The sequence below is a fragment of the Eptatretus burgeri genome, chromosome 18 (genome assembly GCF_056783735.1).
Source record: "Eptatretus burgeri isolate ZD-2024b chromosome 18, Ebu_testis_v1, whole genome shotgun sequence".
NCBI lineage: Eukaryota > Metazoa > Chordata > Myxini > Myxiniformes > Myxinidae > Eptatretus > Eptatretus burgeri.
The window spans coordinates 8,269,501-8,290,239 of record NC_140978.1 but is presented as its reverse complement, the minus strand read 5'-3'; the positions used below and the strand labels follow the sequence as shown (position 1 = coordinate 8,290,239).

Sequence of the window (20,739 nt, the reverse complement as noted above, 5' to 3'; positions counted from 1 at the left end):
GGTTTTGGGTATGTGTTGTCGGCGCCGTCTGTGAAGTAGAATTGTATAAGTGTTGCCGTGTGCTCGGTAGTCGGTATTAGCTCTGCACTGTTTTCACTTTTATGTTTGCTTTTTGTGTAAATGGAATTGTGTTTTCTTTTTTTTGTGTGTGCATTTGGTGGAATTGTATTTGTGTGCTTTCCGTTCGTCGCGAATAAATGTGCTTTATTGTTGAACTGTTCTCCCGCTTCGCTTCGTCTTTTCCTCCATTGAATCCCCATCTTGCTTCACGTAAAGGGTTGGTAGTGGGCTGAATACGCCCGATAATTAATCGAACCGTCGAGGTCGACGATAACACCGCTCGGTTATTCTGATAGTACGGAACGGGTCGCTTAAGTGGCCCGTGTCCGAAGTCGACCTGCGGCGAGGTGTGATCGCCCGGTCTACCCTCCGCGTGGGTACTTAGGTAGTTCGAATTTGGCGAGCAACCCTATCCCACGCGGGGGCTGATTGGCTCGATCGCGGTGAGACCGAAAGGTCCACCCGTGACTGGTTCCCGGCGTTAGTCCGAGAGGGTCACGACTGGATTGTCCGTCCGGTGGGCGACGTGCCGCGATTCGAGTTACGTGGCCGTCAGCACGCCGGCGGGCGCGAAAACCGCAACAATATATATATATATATATATATATATATATATATATATATATATATATATATATATATATATATATATATGCGGTTCTGCAAAACCACATGCTTCGAAAATCTAAAGCAATGACACCCAACATACAGTGATCCCCAGGCAGTTATTACAGCACGGCGACATCGCGCTGTTTTATAATTGGCTATTCTGCCCTGTGTCTTCTGTCACACTTATGGCTGCGTACGTCCCTTTACTTTGATCTGAGGGCTATAAATAGAAATTTGTCCAACGTCACAACTCTTCCCATCATGCATGCCAATTCACCGTATCTACATTTAAATTTTATAACCGCAAAATTGTTTCATCATTCTTAACCCAGCCGTTTACTGCCCCCAGCCGCGCGATATCAAAGTATTCGCTTCTTGTTTTGTTAGTCTTCGTGCAGTCAGACTTTCCCCTCATGTCTAGTGGGTTAACGGAATGAAGAACGTTGGTCTTATAGCGAGGTCTAATTATATCTCTACCTTCTATTCTGATTTCTATTCCAACCCTTTCCTTTTAGCCATGATACAAATCAAGCAAGCGAGCACACACGCCATGCAAAATGCGATTGAATGTTTGCAATACGATGCCTTCTGTGGCTTGGAACCAAAATAATCTCACAAACACTGGACAGCACACGCATGGCGCGCCATTTCATTCAAATCTGTGTGCCAATTTCCAATGGCATCTCACCTTGCTCACCAAAAACTCATGACCTAAAACAGCTACCACACACAAGAAAAATATTCCCGCACCTCCTCGTACCACTGTATCAATACAAATCGCCACTAAACAGAGGCGTGCTGCGCGGCTCAGGGTACTCGGACTGCGTGATGTGCGGATGAGCAATGGATGTTAGTATCATCAACCGCATCTCGCCGGGGGTTCCCCGGGTGGACATGCGGGATTTATACGACCCTTGTCCAGTCACCAGAACACAGCAAGATGGGCGGGTGGGGGGGGGGTCGTGGGAAAAGCAACCCGGGAGTTCGGTACAGAGCTCCAGGCCGTGTCATGCCGGATATGCGAATGAGACTGCTTCTGGACCCAGGAGCCTGGCAGGGCATAGCTAGGGCCGCTGTGGCCAAATAGAGAAGCGGTATTCGGGTGACAGCGCGTTGCATTGGGTCATCACCCCACCCTTCACCCGGGGCTTATAAAAGGCAGATTGTGGAGCCACTGGCTCTCTTCTTCGCTCCTCTGCTTCACTGCTCCTCATTTCCTGCCCGTCGCTGGCTCTTCACTCGTGGTTGGTGTGCGACAGACATTCTTCTTCCGGAGGACCAGTGTGGAGCGCAAGTTGCCATGAGTCCCGGCAAAGTGACTAAGCCGGAGATAACGTGCCGACTCTTGAGGTGGGAATGCTCAAGCAGAGCATCCCACGGAGGTACACGCTACACTCATAGACCTATGCACGACTAAGCTAGGGATCTTTTGCCTCACACATCTTTTCTCGTCTCTTTTTCCACCCCTTCATCTCGTCCCCTTTGGACACACAAATGAGCATCCATTACTGATTCGCAATCACAGTTTCCTCTGGCACGACACCGCACCCCCAATATTGCACTACACCACACCTCCCACTCCCACACCTTAGACACCAGTATTTCTCCCCCCTACCTCCCCCAAAGCGTACTGGGTTGTGTTGGCTGGCCGACAGCGCCAGGTCTTGCGAGGCCGTTTATCCTCATCTGCTCTCTTTCTTTCTGGCTTTCTAATCTTCCCCGGGTTTGTGTGTATGTATGTGATGGCACCTGTCATAGCATAAGTTAAGATTGTAGAGGTTCTAATGGGATAAGTCTGCTCTGTGTCTGCTTTTGTTGCACCCCAGAAATTCCTTGCTATCCCTGCTGTACATACGAATTAACCCCTTTTCCTGTGCCACATACCTTTCCTCACTTAAGTGTAAATAAATGCTTTGTCCAGAAATGTTCCCAGCTCGTTTACATATTTTCCTTCATTGGTCCAGCATGGTTCATATCCAAGCCGAGCTGGAACTTTATCCCACAACGATCTGTTTTCCAGCCGGTACGTCCTTGGGCAGTTACACTCGACTGCATCTGATCCGGTAAGGTGATCCGGTTTGAACAAGGCGTACCGAGGGCGTGTTCCCCGGTAATTAGATCACGTGACCATTAGGGAAACGGTATTTATTTGATGGAGGACCCTAAGTCACGTGGTTGAGTCATTGGCGTTCACGGTCGATTAGCAACCCGCCGTGTCACGAAGCTATTCGACGGCCTGCGATTCTGGAGAGGCTGGTGGGAACCTAAGGTTCCTGAATACATCATCTGATTAAACACTATATATTATTTATTCGTGCCTGTTGTTTGTGTCCATTACAACGTCCTTAAAAACAGTAAGTTTCCTGTTTGGAATGATTTTTAATTTTGTTTCACTGCCAGGCAGGCAGACAGAGTAAAAAATATCATCTCACTCCACTCTGTGCACATGCAATTGGGACAAATTCAGAGCCAAAGTCATGTAAAACGGCAAACTTGCAGATTCACGTTCCAATTCGTGTTCAAGAAATCACATTCGATTTAAATAAGTTGTTCCTCCATCATAAACTGATCAGATAGACGGACGGCCATGAACCAATTGCTTAACCCAACTTTTCGCTTTGCGTGCATGGGGTAGGTCTGGATCCTTTGCGTGCACCTTCAGAAAGCATTTGATAAGGAATAGAAGGCTGTGACGAGCTTGTGGGTAGCTGGTCGAGTAACTAACTGGATTCGAAACTGGCTTAATGATAGGATGTCAGTCTGAGAGATTATACGTAGTGGGGGTAACTCAGCCCTCAATGATTATTACTGGGACCGTTGATATTGAAAAGAGACTATGACGAGCGTTTCTGATAGAGATGTGGAAGATGATGAAGGGAAGAGACGGAATAAATGGAGAAGATTTATTTTCAACATAACAGACAGTTGTCGGACCAGGAGCCACAGTCTTAAAATATATATATTTTAAAATGAACAACACTCACACAGCAACACTGCATAACATCTGAGTAACCTGGAGGAAGTCCTGCGTCGTTTGGATAAAGTAGAACTCAGACTGAAACGTGAGAAATGTGTGTTTATTGCACCTGAAGTGGTATTCCTCGGCAGAAGAGTCACTGCCGCTGGGATCATGCCGTATGATTCCAAAGTTGAACCAATCTTGAATGCACCCAAACCAGAAAATGTGTCACAATTGTGTTCCTTTTTGGGTTTGCTCAACCATTTTAGCAGTTTCTTGCCACGGGTGAGCACAGTGCGAGAACCCCTGCATCAGTTACTTCAGAAGGAGAAAACTTGGGTTTGGGGCAAGGCCCAGGATGATGCCTTCAGGGAAGCTTAAGGTCTATTGTGTTCTAATAAGTTGCTTGTTCATCATGATCCATGTAAGCGTCTTGTGTTGTTGCGTGATGCCAGTGCCAATGGGGTAGGCTGTGTGTTACAACAAGCCAATGAGTCGGGGAAGTTACAACCTGTTGCGTATGCTTCCAGAAGCATGACAAAAGCTGAAAGAGCCTATGCCCTATGGTTGTGTTGTTCGTCTTTCGGCTGCTCCCGTTAGGGGTCGCCACAGCGGATCATCCGCTTTGATCCGCATACTAATTTGGCATAGGTTTTCCGCCGGATGCCCTTCCTGACGCAACCCTGGTCGCCTCTTACGACACAGGGATAAGGATTGGGTTTCGCCATGATTCCGGGCTGCCCTACACCCTCTCATAGCGTGGCCCAGCGCAGAGCTCCCTTCCTCAAGCGATCCTCCAACCCAAGCCTCCGAGTAGCCGGATTATAGGCGCACGCCACTACACCCGGTGCCTATGCCCTATGGTATGGTTGATAAAGAAGCATTAGGCTGTGTGTTAGGATAATGCTTCGCGAGTACAGCTAAGCATTTTAATATTTCGAACCTCCTCGAACCACATAATTTCCTTAAAATCAAACAACCACGCATCCCCAATTTAATATTGGGTTTTTATCCCCCGCCGCGTGGCGGAAGGGGGATATTGTTGTCACCCGGGTCGTCCATCCGGCTGGCTGGCTGGGCGTCAACATTTATAGCTGTGAGTGCGATAACTCATAAACTGTTCGCCATATCGATTTGAAATTTGGGTCACACATGTACCACCTGAAAAGAACCCTATAGATTTTGGGTGTGGCCGGATCCAAGATGGCCGACTGGGGCGGCCATCTTGAAAAAAATGTTTTTTGTAATAAATGGAAAACCGCTTATCTGATTTCAATTATTTTTGGTAACTACGTTCCTCACCCCTGGGGAACTTTTTCGAGATGATGACCAAATGGTGTCTTGTTTCCAATTCACCTCCCTCATTATCTGGAATATGTATGACCTTTTTCATTCAATGGCGGGGGATTCCCCATCTCTGATGGGTATGTTTATAACATTGGACACCTCAACCTTTGAACATTGCAGACGTTTACATCAACCGAGTCATCGTTTTCGAGTAAAGTAAAAAGCACACAATGGGAGAGGAAGTGTGGCTTGAGAATTTCCCGGGATGCTTTGCGCCTCCAACGTTCGATAATTGTTCTTTTGAATCAACAGCCATTTACTGTTTTTTTTCCCCAATTACATTTTTACATCATAATATAATATAATGGGCGTAAGCCTGGAACTTCTAACACACTTTTCTCCAAACATATTCTGTTCATACTTCCAAAATCTTCACATTATGTGTTCCATGTATTTACGCAGATGATAGCAGATTCAAAAAAAAATCGAATAGATAGAATTTTCAAAGAAGGAATTGATGACGTCACAATCAGCAGCGTTTGGCGGCAAACCGACAACGTGATTTACTTAACCAAGTTCATGAGTTCAGGACGTTTGTTCAACTCAGCATTTTCGACTTTTATCCTGCCATGTTGTTAATACCATGTAAAGCTGTACTAACCTGTTCCATGGTCGGGTTGTCGGCGACTAAACTATCTCCCCCACCAGGTTTTCTGGTGAGGAGGGTGTTTGGATATGGACACCCAGCAGGATTAAAAACAAAACCTGTCAAAGGGCGGAGGACCTCCTTGTGAGCCAACGGCCATCCATATCTAGTGCCCAACTGTGTCTGCGGACGTCCTCCTGCAGTTGGGTTACTTTTTTTTATTATTATGAGGAGGTTGGTGGCAGGATTTGCACTCCGGCCACCGTAAAATCCTTCATTCCGCAAAACACAAAAACGCAAAAAAAAAAAAAAAAAAAAAAAAATCTGAAAACCCACTCCGTGGGAGTACCTCCTGTACAGCTTCCCGTCGCAGGGCAGCTCACCGGATGACGGGATTGGGGCAAAGCCTTCGGGACCCCCAATCTTTGATAGGAGGGAAACCACGGGGTAACATCCCTGGGTCAGATTGCGAGAGAGTGTGTCGGAGTGGTGCTGAGGTGTCGTCCACCAGAGGGCGGTCTCCTTGGGTTAATCTGAGGCGGTCCCTTCGGGTGGGTGCCTGGAATGTCCTATCCCTAAGAGAGGCTGATCACCTATCTCTGTTATCATCTGAGCTCAAGCGTTTGGACATCGGGATTGCAGCTCTCTCTGAGGTTCGGAGACCAGATTGCAGCAAGATAATTGTGGGTGGTTACACCTACTATTGGTCTGGTCGCTCTAATGGTTACCATACCCAAGGAGTTGCTGTAGCTGTGTCCAATAAGCTGACCCCAATGATAATTGAGGTAACACCGGTCAACGAGCATATTATGAGATTAAGGATTCGTCACTCCTTGGGTGTCATTTCCCTGGTCTCTGTTTATGCTCCGACTGAAGCGAGTGACCTCACCGTGAAGGACACATTCTACGCCACGCTCGAGTCTGTGGTTGATCAGTGCCCCAGACGAGATACACTTCTAGTCTTGGGGGATTTCAATGCATCGACTGGAACTGATAGGGATGGTTATGAGACATGTGTTGGTCCCCATGGGTCAGGAAATATGAACCAGAATAGCACTAAGTTCCTTGACTTTGCAAGAAGTCATGGACTTAGGGTGGCTGGTTCATGGTTTCAGCGCCTACAAGCTCATCACTGGACTTGGTATTCCAACGCTGGCGATGCGGCAAAGGAGATTGACCATGTCCTCATTGACGGTCGCTGGAGGATGATCTAGAACTGCAGGCTCTACCAGAGTGCTCAGTTCCTCAATACTGACCACAGGCTTGTTGTAGCAACTCTAAAGCTGCACCTTAAATCCTGGAGAATGGTACCATCCCAGCCTAGGCTGGATGTTGGCAAGCTCAGGGATGAGAGAGTAGCTGAGGAGTTTGTGAACAGGCTGAGTGGACACTTGGGGAGTCTGGGTGCTTTGGGGGGTCCTGAAGAGTTGTGGAGTGCCTTCAAGACCACCATCCTTGATGTTGCCAGTGGATGTCTTGGAGCTCACCGCAGGGCAAAGAAGAATTTTGTCTCTCAAGGGACACTGGATACCATTGACCAGAGTCGCAGGGCCAGGCTGAATGGCAGAGCTGAGCTGTTCAGGGAGCTGAGGCGTAAAACTGTACGTGCACTGAGGGTGGACAAGGAGGCCTATGTGCGAGGAATCTGTGAGGAGGTAGAGCATCACCTGTGGACAGGTGATTCTCGTCCTGCTTGAAGGGGAATTCGCGCATTGCGTTCATCCAAGCCCATCCCTCGAAGCACTGCAGTTCGAGCAGAGAGTGGTAGGCGCTTGACAGAGGAGTCTGAAGTGAAGGCCCGCTGGGCCGGTTACTTTGAGCGGTTGTACCGGGCTGATCCCCCAGCTGTCGAGTTGGACGTCAAGGGTGTTACAATCCCTGTTGCTGACCCTCGAATCAACTGTGGTCCACCTTCGCTTGTGGAAACACGGGCTGCAGTGAACCGGTTGAAACGGGGCAAAGCTCCAGGGATCTGTGGCATCCATGCTGAACTTCTCAAGGCTGGTGGAAATGCTGCACTCGTGTCATTGCATGCAGTTTTGTGCTCTGCCTGGAACACAGGCATCATCCCAAGTGATTGGAAGAGGGGCCTTGGAGTTCCTCTCCGGAAAGGGAAGGGTGATCGCCAAGACTGCAACAACTACTGAAGGGTGACGCTGCTCTCAGTGCCGGGCAAGGTCTTTGCTCGGATAATTCTTGATAGGGTTCGCCACCATCTGCTTGAGCACCAGCGTCCAGAGCAGTCAGGCTTTACACCAAAGAGGTCAACGATTGACCGTATCCTTGCTATTTGTGTCCTCACCGAACGCAGACGAGAGTTTCGGCAGGGGCTGCTTGCAGCCTATGTTGATCTCTAAAGCGTTCGATTCAGTGAATCGGGATGTCCTCTGGAGGATTCTTGGTCTTCGTGGGGTGCCACCAAAACTGATCGATCTGATGTCTGAACTCTACTCTGGTACTGAGAGTGCTGTGAAGTATGGTGGTACCATCTCTGACTTATTTCCAGTTGTTACTGGGGTTCGTGAGGGGTGTGTACTGGCCCCCACACTTTTCAGCACTTGTACGGACTGGATTTTAGGGAGGATGTCAGAGAGATCAAGCTGCGGTGCATCGTTGGGAATGTAAAGATCTCGGACCTTGATTTTGCAGATGATGCAGTCATCTTTGCGGAGACTTTAGATATCCTTTTGGGGGTCCTCGAGGTGCTGAATGAGGAGTCTGAGCCACTGGGATTACGGGTTTCTTGGGTCAAAACTAAGATCCAGGGTTTCGGTGACATCTTGGATGCTGCTGTCCTGTCTGTGTCTGTTTGTGGTGAGGATGTTGAGGTCGTGGAAAGATTCACTTCTCTTGGCAGTGATATTCATGTCTATGCTGGCTGAGTCAGAGGTCAATAGTCAGACGTCTGGGTCGGGCCTGGGGAGTCATGGATTCACTTGATCATGGGGTGTGGCGCTGCCGGTACCTGTGCGGGAGGACGAAAGTCCGAGTCTTCAGGTCCTTGGCACTTCCAGTCTTGCTCTATGGATGCGAGACTTGGACTCTGACCAAGGATCTGAGACGGAGACTTAATTCCTTTGGTACCAGGTCTCTTCGGAGAATCCTTGGCTATCGCTGGTCGGATTTTGTGTCCAACGAGCGGTTGCTGAGAGAGACTCGGATGAGATTTGTTACCTGCATAGTCCGTGAGCGTCAGTTGCGGCTGTATGGACATGTGGCTCGTTTTCCTGACACTGATCCTGCTCACCAGATTCTCTCAGCGGGGGAGTCTCGTGAGTGGAGGAGGCCAGTGGGCCGACCACGTGCCTCGTGGTTGCAGCAGGTTGACCATCATCTCAAGGGGATGGGGATGGGCCTGGCATCTGCCTGGGGGATGGCCAGACGGAGGCCCCTGGAGTACCGGCGTAAAGTGGACGCAGCGACGCGCTGTTCTGGCACATGCTCCCATACCTAACCTGATGTTGTTAATCTGTTGGAGGTAATAGCGAACACGGTGAGCTTCATACTTAACGTGTGCACATGAGAGAATAGGAAACAACAACAACAACAACAACACAATACCCTGGCAATTTGGAATCCGTGTCGTTGGCTATGACCCTTTTGCTTCCATTTTTTTTTTGCTTCTGGTTTTTTTTTTGTTTCCGGTTTTTGTCATGGGGAATGATGCATGCCGGGAGATAAAGGCATCGTCGGAGACATGAAAGACCCAAATAATATCAGACATGGTGTGTATTTCCTCCACTGATTTTAATAAAGATATCTCCCGCATCATCAAAAAATAATTTTTAATCGTGATTTACATTATTTGATCGCTGATCCCGAATCCAGGCCGAAGTAACCGGAAATTGCGTATACAGTTGTGAACAAGTTATAGGTAAAGTCAGAAGCGAATGCAAGAAGAATACTACGTTCGCTTCGAGCATTTATTACAGCGCGTGCGCTGTATACAATTGCACCGACTTTGAAATATTAATTTTTTCAGATGAGATCCTGTTCTAGGCGGTGTAGTTGTTGTTGTGAAGGTAATGTTGAGGTAATATATATATATATATATATATATTTTTTTTTTAGATGAGATCCTGTTCTAGGCAGTGTAGTTGTTGTTGTGAAGGTAATGTTGAGGTATTATATGTATATATAAATATATATATATATATATATATATATATATATATATATATATATATATATTTTTTTTTTTAGATGAGATCCTGTTCTCGGCGGTGTTGTTGTTGTGAAGGTAATATTTTTTTTGAGATGAGATCCTGTTCTAGGTGGTGTAGTTGTTGTTGTGAAGGTAATGTTGAGGTAATATTTTTTTTTTAGATGAGATCCTGTTCTAGCCGGTGTTGTTGTTGTGAAGGTAATATTTTTTTTTTTTTAGATGAGATCCTGTTCTAGGCGGTGTAGTTTTTTTTTTTTTTTTTTTTTTTTTATTATACCTTGGTCGAGGCTCGTATGAGAGCTAACACACAACTCACAGCAAGGAGGCATGAGACAAGAGGGGCGGGAGTGGAAGGGACAAAACATTGGGGAACAGACACAGGTGAACTGTGGAAGGGAGAGGGATGGGGATGGGACGGGGAACATGGCGAGGGGAAGATGGACATTAAAGGGACTTTCAGGAAGGAAAGCAGGAGAATTGAAGGAAGTGGGCTTGGGTGGATTATCGGGGGTAGAAAAGATCGAGGATTTGGATGGGGGAAGATAAGAGGTGGTGGTGAACAGCTGTTTTGAAAGCCTGAAGGGAAGAATGGGAAAGAATAGAGTGAGGAAGTTTATTCCAAAGGCGGGAAAAAAGAGGAATGAAAGAGTGAAGATGAGCAGTGATTCGTGATTTTGGTAGTTTTACCAGAAGGGGGTTGTTGGCGGACCTTGAGCGCCCTGTGGAAATGTGGTTGGGACAAATCGCAGAGAGAGCAGGGGGGCAAGGCTGGAGAGGAGTCGGTAGAAGACAGAAAGACCACCGACCAACCTGCGGTGATTGAGTGAGAGGCCCAAAGACTCAGCTTCATTGCGGGAGATGCCAATGATCTTAAAAGCCCTGGTTTCGACAGCGTGAAGTCGAGAAAGGTGGGAGGCAGGAGCACCAGCCCAGAGGGGAGAGCAGTACTCCATCAGGCTACGGACAAAAGCTTTGTAAGTGGTCAGGAGCTCAAGAGGGCCGAGGAAGGACTTTGCACGACGGAGGATTCCCAGTCGGCGACTGGCTTTTGAGGCAAGGTTGGAAATGTGACTTTCCCAGGAAAGGTCATGGCAGATAGTGAGACCCAGAAGCTTGAAAGAAAAGACTTCTTCCAGAGGATTGTTGAGAAAGTGGATGGGGGTTTTGTAAACGGTCCTTTCGAAGAGACATAGTGAGAGTGTGAGATTTGTCTGGATTGAAAGACATGTTCCACGTGTTGGACCAGTTTGTGATTTTATCCAGATCTGCAGTCAGCGAAGAAGCTGCTGCTTGCCGGTCTGAGGGATGACAGATGGTACGGCAGAGGGTTGAGTCATCGGCAAAGAGAAATAGAGGATTTTCCAGAGAGTCCGAGAGATCATTGATGAAAACCAGAAAAAGAACAGGGCCCAGAACGCTACCTTGAGGAACTCCAGCCTGCACAGGAAGAGGGGATGAAAGAACTCCATTTAGGGCCACACGTTGACTGCGACAGGAGAGGAAGTCTGCGAGCCATGAGTGGAGATGGCCTTGAATACCATGGGAAGAGAGTTTGGTGAGTAGGGCAGGGTGCCAGACTGTGTCAAAAGCACGTGATATGTCCAGGGATACGGCTCGGATTTCCTGTCTGGCATTGAGGACCTCCATCCATTGATGGGAGAGCAGTAGCAGCATATCTAGGGTAGAGTGACCTGGTCTGAAACCAAATTGATGATTGGAAATCAAGCCATTGGAGAAGAGGAAGGATTTCATGTCTGAAGCGATGATGGATTCGATAACCTTGCTGATGATTGGGAGAAGGCTGATTGGTCTATAGTTACAGGGATCTGTTTTTGCACCTTTTTTATGCAGGGCAGTGATGTTAGCAGATTTCCAAGCAGATGGCAGATGACCTTGGGAAAATGAGAGGGTGAATAGAACAGAGAGAGGGTGAGCAAGAGCAGAAGAGCAGGCTTTGAGGACACGTGGGCTGATGCCGTCTGGACCGGTTGCAGAATCTGACTCGAGGTTTGAAAGCAAGCTCTCCACCTTGTCAGGAGAAAAGGATACAGAGTCCAGGGACAGTTGGGTGCGACTGGGTAAAGTGGGTAGAGATAGTGATGGGTTTGGGACACAAGATTTAGCTGCAAACACCGAGTTTAGACATTCAGCTTTATCACGTGTGGAATCAGCAGTGCGGCCATTTGAGGTAAGGGAGGGGATGGAGGGGGAACATACACCAGAAACAGATTTGATTAAACGCCACCAGGATTTTGAGGAGGGAGAGAGGTTTGAGAGTTCAGACTTGAGATGAGAAAGATGTTGTTTTCTGGCTCTCCTGAGGGTAGCGACACACTTGTTCCGAGCTTTGTGGAAAGAACTGAGATTGCCCTCAGTTGGGTTTGCTTTCCATGAGGCAAAGGCAAGTTGTTTCAGGACAACTGCCTCGCCACAAGCTTCAGTAAACCAAGGGCAGGAGGAAGGGTAAGACAACTGAAAAAAAAAAAAAAAAAAAAAAAAAAAGTTGTTGTTGTGAAGGTAATGTTAAGGTAATATTGATTTTTTTCATCGCAAAAAGACTATTTAATTTGATATATTTAAGAAGCGAATGCAAGAAGAATTCTACGTTCCCTTCTCGGCTTTGCGTATTCCATATTATAGAAACTATGAATATGTCAAATCGTTCATGTTACTCATCCGACACTATGTGTCAAGGTCAACAATCTAAAGCGACCGGTCTCAAACGCGACCATGGGCACCCAGATACGCCACCTATATGAACTGAGATGTTGAATGCGGGGCAAAACATCCAAAGAAACTACCGTATGAGTAGCTAGTGTAGTACGAGTAGTATGAGTACTAACCCTAACTACTGAGTATTGTGATCCGTCCTGTCCCCCATACCCATCGTTGAGAGAGACTCTGGCTGTTGTGTGCAGTAAGCTTCCAAATTCGTACCATGCGGACCATGGCAGGACTGGTTGGTTGAGTATGGATGGGGTGATTGTATACACATTGTACATACAAGTGGCGATTGTGACGTCAGCGAGAGGGTCCAATCACCGTCTCGTCAAAAGCTGAACACGTCCCTCTCGGGCTCGGCCAGCCCAACAAACTGACCGCCTCGGATGAACGCAGTGTTGATGTAGCACAAGCAAAAATGTGCCAAATGATGTCCTCTTCGTACATGAGATAATAAATAAATAAAAAATTCAATCAAATCTTCATTATGACGTCACACAATCAGATGAAAGTTACATTTTCAAAGATTTCTTGGGTGAGGTTTTCCGATGTTCCTGAATACCTTGCCGGTGTGGTAACACAGGTGATGTCGAAGACGACGGGAGGAAGAAAACACTGCCGAACAGCCATCGAACGAGCAAATGTAGAGTTTATCACTCACCGCTCTCGTTTTCGATTTACTGGCGTCTGGATAAGCAATGTCAACGTCCTGAACCACATCCATGCCGCACGCGCACGCAGGAAGCACTCATCACACACACACGACGAATAAACTCATGAAAGAGAGGCCACCGCCACCAGGTCGAGATGTGCGCATGCGCAAAACAGCGTCTCTTGCCTCGTCATTTTATCGTCAGTTTTTTTTTTTTTTTGTTACCTTCGTTGAATATTTAAATTTTCTCTCTTGTTGCAAATGAGGAATCGACTCAAACATGCAAGCATATTAACAAAAAACATAATGGAGAATATAATAATTCACACAAGGGTGTAGGTGTAAAAGGATGCGATGGCCGGGAATCGAACCCGGGTCAACTGCTTGGAAGGCAGCTATGCTCACCACTATACCACCATCGCTCACGTGCACGCTCCCCGTATTAATAATTAAATTACACTCGAGATATCAGGTTCTCTACGCAGTTTTAAACATCCATGGCAATGTTGTGAGTGAGAGGAACATTAACTACGACGCTCAGCTTCGCTTCGTTCGTTGCTTTTTCTTTGTCGACTCGTCAAGTTTGTTCCATGGTGATGCTTAAATGTTTAATTTGAGGAAAATTAAGTTAAAAACAAAAACAAAACAACATCCCTGTCAGGAATTTACCTTCATACATTTCATTAAACTGGAAGGTTTGTGTTGGAATTTGTGTCGGTGAGTGACGAGGTTGTATGCACGGTTTTTTCACATAATGTTGTTGTGTTCGCCGGGTTTTGTCGGCGAAAATTCGCTTTCGGTCACTCTCAACTCGCTGAGGCGACACGACGTTGGCCACGTTGTCCGCACGTTGTCATTCAACGATTTTACAAACCTCTTCCTGTTTTACAGTGAACCGTGTGCGCAGCATGGCCGGCGCTCCGGAGGACGACATCACGGCGCTGGCTCGAAGCTCGTGGCGCCGTGTGCTGTCCGCGGCCCGGGGGATGGAGGTCTTCGTGGACCGACCGTGCATGGAGTCTCTTCATTGGGCGCTTGGAGACGCGGCCGCCTTTCAATCCGGGGTTATGAACGTGAGACCTTTCCCTTGTCCTCCCTCTACCTTGAGGGTCGTGACCGAGGCGATGTTCGTCGTCGGTTCCCCACTGAGCACCTCCGGCGCTCTTCGGGAGACCCTGTCGTCGAGCGGTTTGCACCGCTGTGTCATCGCCACCGCCGTGTCCCACGGAGCACACGTTGAAATTCTCGGAGCCACCGCCGGCCCGGAAGCCGAGACGAACCCTCACTTTGTGTTTGAACACCTTGAGGAGAAGATCAGGGGGTGGTTGGGTTTCAAGGACGCTCAGGTGCAGGTGCTTCACTTTCCAGGACTCTCGTTCGCCCCGGTAATTCGTGGGTTTTTGTTCACCCCAGCCTTCTCGTCGATGTCCCCACTTCTGCCGAGCGATCTTGGACCCATGAACCGGTCACGACCCGCAAAGAAGCGTTTCAGAAGCTTGGCTGAATTGGACGTCCACGCGCTCCCCTCTGGCTTTCACAAGGCGTTGTGCCTGCTGGCTTCCACCGTGGAAGACGTGCTGGGTGCCCTGGCCGTGCGTGAAGAGTGCTTCTTTGTGGGACCCACGGCGAGGCTCGCCGCACTCAAACTGGCCAACTCGGCGCGTAGTCGGATCCGCAGGAAAAATGCCCTCGGTAGAGCTTCGGTTGTCTTCCTGGACAGATCGCTTGATTTGGCGGGTGAGCCACATCGATGAAAGGATGTCGACCTTGACTGGCTTCCGTTGCTTGTGACTCGATTTAAGACGATTTGCTGACGCGGTCATACGCTGACGTGTGAATGGCATGCGAGATGCGAACGATTGACGTTCCAATTTCTCATGAGTACGTACTGATGATTCAGTCCGTACCCGAGCCTGGTGGTGGCTTGGGATCCTAGGGTCGTGAGTTCAAGCCCCGTTGGGCCGCTTAATTAATACACCAGGAGGTTGACTCAGCCTGTCATCCTTCCAAGGTCGGCAAAATGAGTACCAGTGTACTGGTAAGAGGGACACTGCATCAGCAGCATAGCCGAGTCCCAAGCAATGATGCAACCAGCAGCCACAGGCTGCACTCATATATATATATATATATATATATATATATATATATATATATATATATATATATATATATATATATATATATATATATATATATATATATACATGAGAGGGAGACACACACAGTCAGAGAGAGAGAGAGAGAGAGACACACAGTCAGAGAGAGAGAGAGGGAGAGAGAGACACACAGTCAGAGAGAGAGAGAGGGAGACACACAGAGAGAGAGAGAGAGAGAGAGAGAGAGAGAGAGAGAGAGAGGGAGACACACAGAGTCAGAGAGAGAGGGAGACACACAGAGTCAGAGAGAGAGGGAGACACATAGAGTCAGAGAGAGAGGGAGACACATAGAGTCAGAGAGAGAGGGAGACACATAGAGTCAGAGAGAGAGAGGGAGACACATAGAGTCAGAGAGAGAGGGGAGACACACAGAGTCAGAGAGGGAGAGGGAGACACACAGAGTCAGAGAGGGAGAGGGAGACACACAGAGTCAGAGAGGGAGAGGGAGACACACAGAGTCAGAGAGGGGGAGAGAGACACACAGAGTCAGAGAGAGAGAGAGGGAGACACACAGAGTCAGAGAGAGAGAGGGAGACACACAGAGTCAGAGAGAGAGAGGGAGACACACAGAGTCAGAGAGAGAGAGGGAGACACACAGAGTCAGAGAGAGAGAGGGAGACACACAGAGTCAGAGAGAGAGAGGGAGACACACAGAGTCAGAGAGAGAGAGGGAGACACACAGAGTCAGAGAGAGAGAGGGAGACACACAGAGTCAGAGAGAGAGAGGGAGACACACAGAGTCAGAGAGAGAGAGGGAGACACACAGAGTCAGAGAGAGAGAGAGGGAGACACACAGAGTCAGAGAGAGGGAGACATACAGAGTCAGAGAGAGAGAGGGAGACACACAGAGTCAGAGAGAGAGAGGGAGACACACAGAGTCAGAGAGAGAGAGAGAGGGAGACACACAGAGTCAGAGAGAGGGAGACACACAGAGTCAGAGAGAGGGAGACACACAGAGTCAGAGAGAGAGGGAGACACATAGAGTCAGAGAGAGAGAGAGAGGGAGACACACAGAGTCAGAGAGAGAGAGAGAGGGAGACACACAGAGTCAGAGAGAGAGAGAGAGGGAGACACACAGAGTCAGAGAGAGAGAGAGAGAGGGAGACACACAGAGTCAGAGAGAGAGAGAGAGAGAGACACACAGAGTCAGAGAGAGAGGGAGACACACAGAGTCAGAGAGAGAGAGGAGACACACAGAGTCACAGAGAGAGAGAGAGACACACAGAGTCAGACACAGAGAGAGAGACACACAGAGTCAGAGAGAGAGAGGGAGACACACACAGTCAGAGACAGAGAGGGAGACACACAGAGTCAGAGAGAGAGAGGGAGACACACAGAGTCAGAGAGAGAGAGGGAGACACACAGAGTCAGAGAGAGAGAGGGAGACACACAGAGTCAGAGAGAGAGAGGGAGACACACAGAGTCAGAGAGAGAGAGGGAGACACACAGAGTCAGAGAGAGAGAGGGAGACACACAGAGTCAGAGAGAGAGAGGGAGACACACAGAGTCAGAGAGAGAGAGGGAGACACACAGAGTCAGAGAGAGAGAGGGAGACACACAGAGTCAGAGAGAGAGAGGGAGACACACAGAGTCAGAGAGAGAGAGGGAGACACACAGAGTCAGAGAGAGAGAGGGAGACACACAGAGTCAGAGAGAGAGAGGGAGACACACAGAGTCAGAGAGAGAGAGGGAGACACACAGAGTCAGAGAGAGAGAGGGAGACACACAGAGTCAGAGAGAGAGAGGGAGACACACAGAGTCAGAGAGAGAGAGGGAGACACACAGAGTCAGAGAGAGAGAGGGAGACACACAGAGTCAGAGAGAGAGAGGGAGACACACAGAGTCAGAGAGAGAGAGGGAGACACACAGAGTCAGAGAGAGAGAGGGAGACACACAGAGTCAGAGAGAGAGAGGGAGACACACAGAGTCAGAGAGAGAGAGGGAGACACACAGAGACAGAGAGAGAGAGGGAGACACACAGAGTCAGAGAGAGAGAGGGAGACACACAGAGTCAGAGAGAGAGAGGGAGACACACAGAGTCAGAGAGAGAGAGGGAGACACACAGAGTCAGAGAGAGAGAGGGAGACACACAGAGTCAGAGAGAGAGAGGGAGACACACAGAGTCAGAGAGAGAGAGGGAGACACACAGAGTCAGAGAGAGAGAGGGAGACACACAGAGTCAGAGAGAGAGAGGGAGACACACAGAGTCAGAGAGAGAGAGGGAGACACACAGAGGCAGAGAGAGAGAGGGAGACACACAGAGTCAGAGAGAGAGGGAGACACACAGAGTCAGAGAGAGAGAGGGAGACACACAGAGTCAGAGAGAGAGAGGGAGACACACAGAGTCAGAGAGAGAGAGAGAGAGGGAGACACACAGAGTCAGAGAGAGAGAGAGGGAGACACACAGAGTCAGAGAGAGAGAGGGAGACACACAGAGTCAGAGAGAGAGAGGGAGACACACAGAGTCAGAGAGAGAGAGGGAGACACACAGAGTCAGAGAGAGAGAGAGGGAGACACACAGAGTCAGAGAGAGAGAGAGGGAGACACACAGAGTCAGAGAGAGAGAGAGGGAGACACACAGAGTCAGAGAGAGAGAGAGGGAGACACACAGAGTCAGAGAGAGAGAGAGGGAGACACACAGAGTCAGAGAGAGAGAGAGGGAGACACACAGAGTCAGAGAGAGAGAGAGGGAGACACACAGAGTCAGAGAGAGAGAGAGGGAGACACACAGAGTCAGAGAGAGAGAGGGAGACACACAGAGTCAGAGAGAGAGAGAGGGAGACACACAGAGTCAGAGAGAGAGAGAGGGAGACACACAGAGTCAGAGAGAGAGAGAGGGAGACACACAGAGTCAGAGAGAGAGAGAGGGAGACACACAGAGTCAGAGAGAGAGAGAGAGAGAGACACACAGAGTCAGAGAGAGAGAGAGGGAGACACACAGAGACAGAGAGAGAGAGAGAGGGAGAGACACAGAGACAGAGAGAGAGAGAGAGAGAGACACACAGAGTCAGAGAGAGAGAGAGAGAGAGAGACACACAGAGTCAGAGAGAGAGAGAGAGAGACACACAGAGTCAGAGAGAGAGAGAGAGGGAGACACACAGAGTCAGAGAGAGAGAGAGAGGGAGACACACAGAGTCAGAGAGAGAGAGAGAGGGAGACACACAGAGTCAGAGAGAGAGAGAGAGGAGACACACAGAGTCAGAGAGAGAGAGAGGAGACACACAGAGTCAGAGAGAGAGAGAGAGGGAGACACACAGAGTCAGAGAGAGAGAGAGAGAGAGACACACAGAGTCAGAGAGAGAGAGAGAGAGACACACAGAGTCAGAGAGAGAGAGAGAGACACACAGAGTCAGAGAGAGAGAGAGAGAGAGAGACACACAGAGTCAGAGAGAGAGAGAGAGAGAGAGACACACAGAGTCAGAGAGAGAGAGAGGAGACACACAGAGTCAGAGAGAGAGAGAGAGGGAGACACACAGAGTCAGAGAGAGAGAGAGAGGGAGACACACAGAGTCAGAGAGAGAGAGGGAGAGACACACAGAGTCAGAGAGAGAGAGAGAGAGGGAGACACACAGAGTCAGAGAGAGAGAGAGAGAGAGGGAGACACACAGAGTCAGAGAGAGAGAGAGAGAGAGGGAGACACACAGAGTCAGAGAGAGAGAGAGGGAGACACACAGAGTCAGAGAGAGAGAGAGAGAGGGAGACACACAGGGTCAGAGAGAGAGAGGGAGGAGACACACAGAGACAGAGAGAGAGAGAGAGGGAGACACACAGAGTCAGAGAGAGAGAGAGAGGGAGACACACAGAGTCAGAGAGAGAGAGAGAGGGAGACACACAGAGTCAGAGAGAGAGAGAGGGAGACACACAGAGTCAGAGAGAGAGAGAGGGAGACACACAGAGAGAGAGAGAGAGAGAGGGAGACACACAGAGACAGAGAGAGAGAGAGGGAGACACACAGAGTCAGAGAGAGAGAGAGAGACACACAGAGTCAGAGAGAGAGAGAGAGGAGACACACAGAGTCAGAAAGAGAGAGAGAGAGCGAGACACACAGAGTCAGAGAGAGAGAGAGAGGGAGACACACAGAGTCAGAGAGAGAGAGAGAGGGAGACACACAGAGTCAGAGACAGAGAGAGGGAGACACACAGAGTCAGAGAGAGAGAGAGAGGGAGACACACAGAGTCAGAGAGAGAGAGAGAGGGAGACACACACAGTCAGAGAGAGAGAGAGGGAGAGACACACAGACAGAGAGAGAGAGAGACTCACAGAGTCAGAGAGAGAGAGAGAGAGAAACACACAGATTCAGAGAGAGAGAGGGAGACACACAGAGTCAGAGAGAGAGAGGGACACACACAGAGTCAGAGAGAGAGAGAGAGGGAGACACACAGAGTCAGAGAGAGAGAGGGAGACACACAGAGACAGAGAGAGAGAGAGAGAGAGAGAGGGAGACACACAGAGTCAGAGAGAGAGAGAGAGAGAGACACACAGAGTCAGAGAGAGAGAGGGAGACACACAGAGTCAGAGAGAGAGAGAGGGAGACACACAGAGTCAGAGAGAGAGAGAGGGAGACACACAGAGTCAGAGAGAGAGAGAGGGAGACACACAGAGTCAGAGAGAGAGAGGGAGACACACAGAGTCAGAGAGAGAGAGAGAGGGAGACACACAGAGTCAGAGAGAGAGAGAGAGAGAGGGAGACACACAGAGTCAGAGAGAGAGAGAGAGAGAGGGAGACACACAGAGTCAGAGAGAGAGAGGGAGACACACAGAGTCAGAGAGAGAGAGGGAGACACACAGAGTCACAGAGAGAGAGGGAGACACACAGACACAGAGAGAGAGAGAGAGAGAGGGAGACACACAGAGTCAGAGAGAGACAGAGGGAGACACACAGAGTCAGAGAGAGAGAGAGAGAGGGAGACACACAGAGTCAGAGAGAGAGAGGGAGACACACAGAGTCAGAGAGAGAGAGAGAGAGGAGACACACAGAGTCAGAGAGAGAGAGAGAGAGGAGAGACACACAGAGTCAGAGAGAGAGAGAGAGAGAGACACACAGAGTCAGAGAGAGAGAGAGAGAGACACACAGAGTCAGAGAGAGAGAGAGAGGGAGACACACAGAGTCAGAGAGAGAGAGAGAGAGAGAGGGTGAGACACAGAGTCAGAGAGAGAGAGAGAGGGAGACAAACAGAGTCAGAGAGAGAGAGAGGGAGACAGACAGAGGCAGAGAGAGAGAGAGGGGGACACACAGAGTCAGAGAGAGAGAGAGGGAGACACACAGAGTCAGAGAGAGAGAGAGGGAGACACACAGAGTCAGAGAGAGAGAGAGGGAGACACACAGAGTCAGAGAGAGAGAGAGGGAGACACACAGAGTCAGAGAGAGAGAGAGGGAGACACACAGAGTCAGAGAGAGAGAGAGGGAGACACACAGAGTCAGAGAGAGAGAGGGGGAGACACACAGAGTCAGAGAGAGAGGGAGACACACAGAGTCAGAGAGAG

General features: G+C 49.1%; 2 protein-coding genes and 1 non-coding gene across 12 annotated transcripts in view; 1 reads left to right on the top strand and 2 right to left on the bottom strand.

Annotated features, from left to right (window-relative positions):
* The window catches only part of LOC147008543 (transcription factor IIIA-like), a 76,778-nt gene extending 63,500 nt beyond the window's left edge, over window positions 1-13,278 (bottom strand). For 2 of the 9 annotated variants that reach the window (XM_085864385.1, XM_085864387.1), the window contains exons 1-2: window positions 13,010-13,277; window positions 12,769-12,884 (exon numbers count right to left, since the gene is read on the bottom strand). In XM_085864385.1, coding sequence (XP_085720511.1) covers window positions 12,769-12,884; window positions 13,010-13,171 — 278 coding nt within the window. In that variant the 5' untranslated portion in view covers window positions 13,172-13,277. Of the gene's footprint in view, window positions 1-12,609; window positions 12,629-12,768; window positions 12,885-12,963 lie in introns of those variants that run through there. The other 7 variants (XM_085864388.1, XM_085864389.1, XM_085864390.1 and 4 more) reach the window with 5 other exon arrangements.
* A 171-nt stretch (window positions 13,279-13,449) lies between these two features.
* Window positions 13,450-13,521, bottom strand: TRNAG-UCC (transfer RNA glycine (anticodon UCC)). The gene has a single exon. It is a non-coding gene; the product is annotated as a tRNA-Gly (tRNA).
* Window positions 13,522-13,622: 101 nt separating this feature from the next.
* Window positions 13,623-20,739, top strand: part of SCFD2 (sec1 family domain containing 2) — a 178,698-nt gene continuing 171,581 nt past the window's right edge. Inside the window, exons 1-2 of one of the 2 annotated variants that reach the window (XM_085863582.1) lie at window positions 13,623-13,816; window positions 13,991-14,836. In XM_085863582.1, the coding sequence (XP_085719708.1) occupies window positions 14,008-14,836 (829 nt within the window). In that variant the 5' untranslated portion in view covers window positions 13,623-13,816; window positions 13,991-14,007. Of the gene's footprint in view, window positions 13,817-13,845; window positions 14,837-20,739 lie in introns of those variants that run through there. The other variant, XM_085863583.1, reaches the window with a different exon arrangement.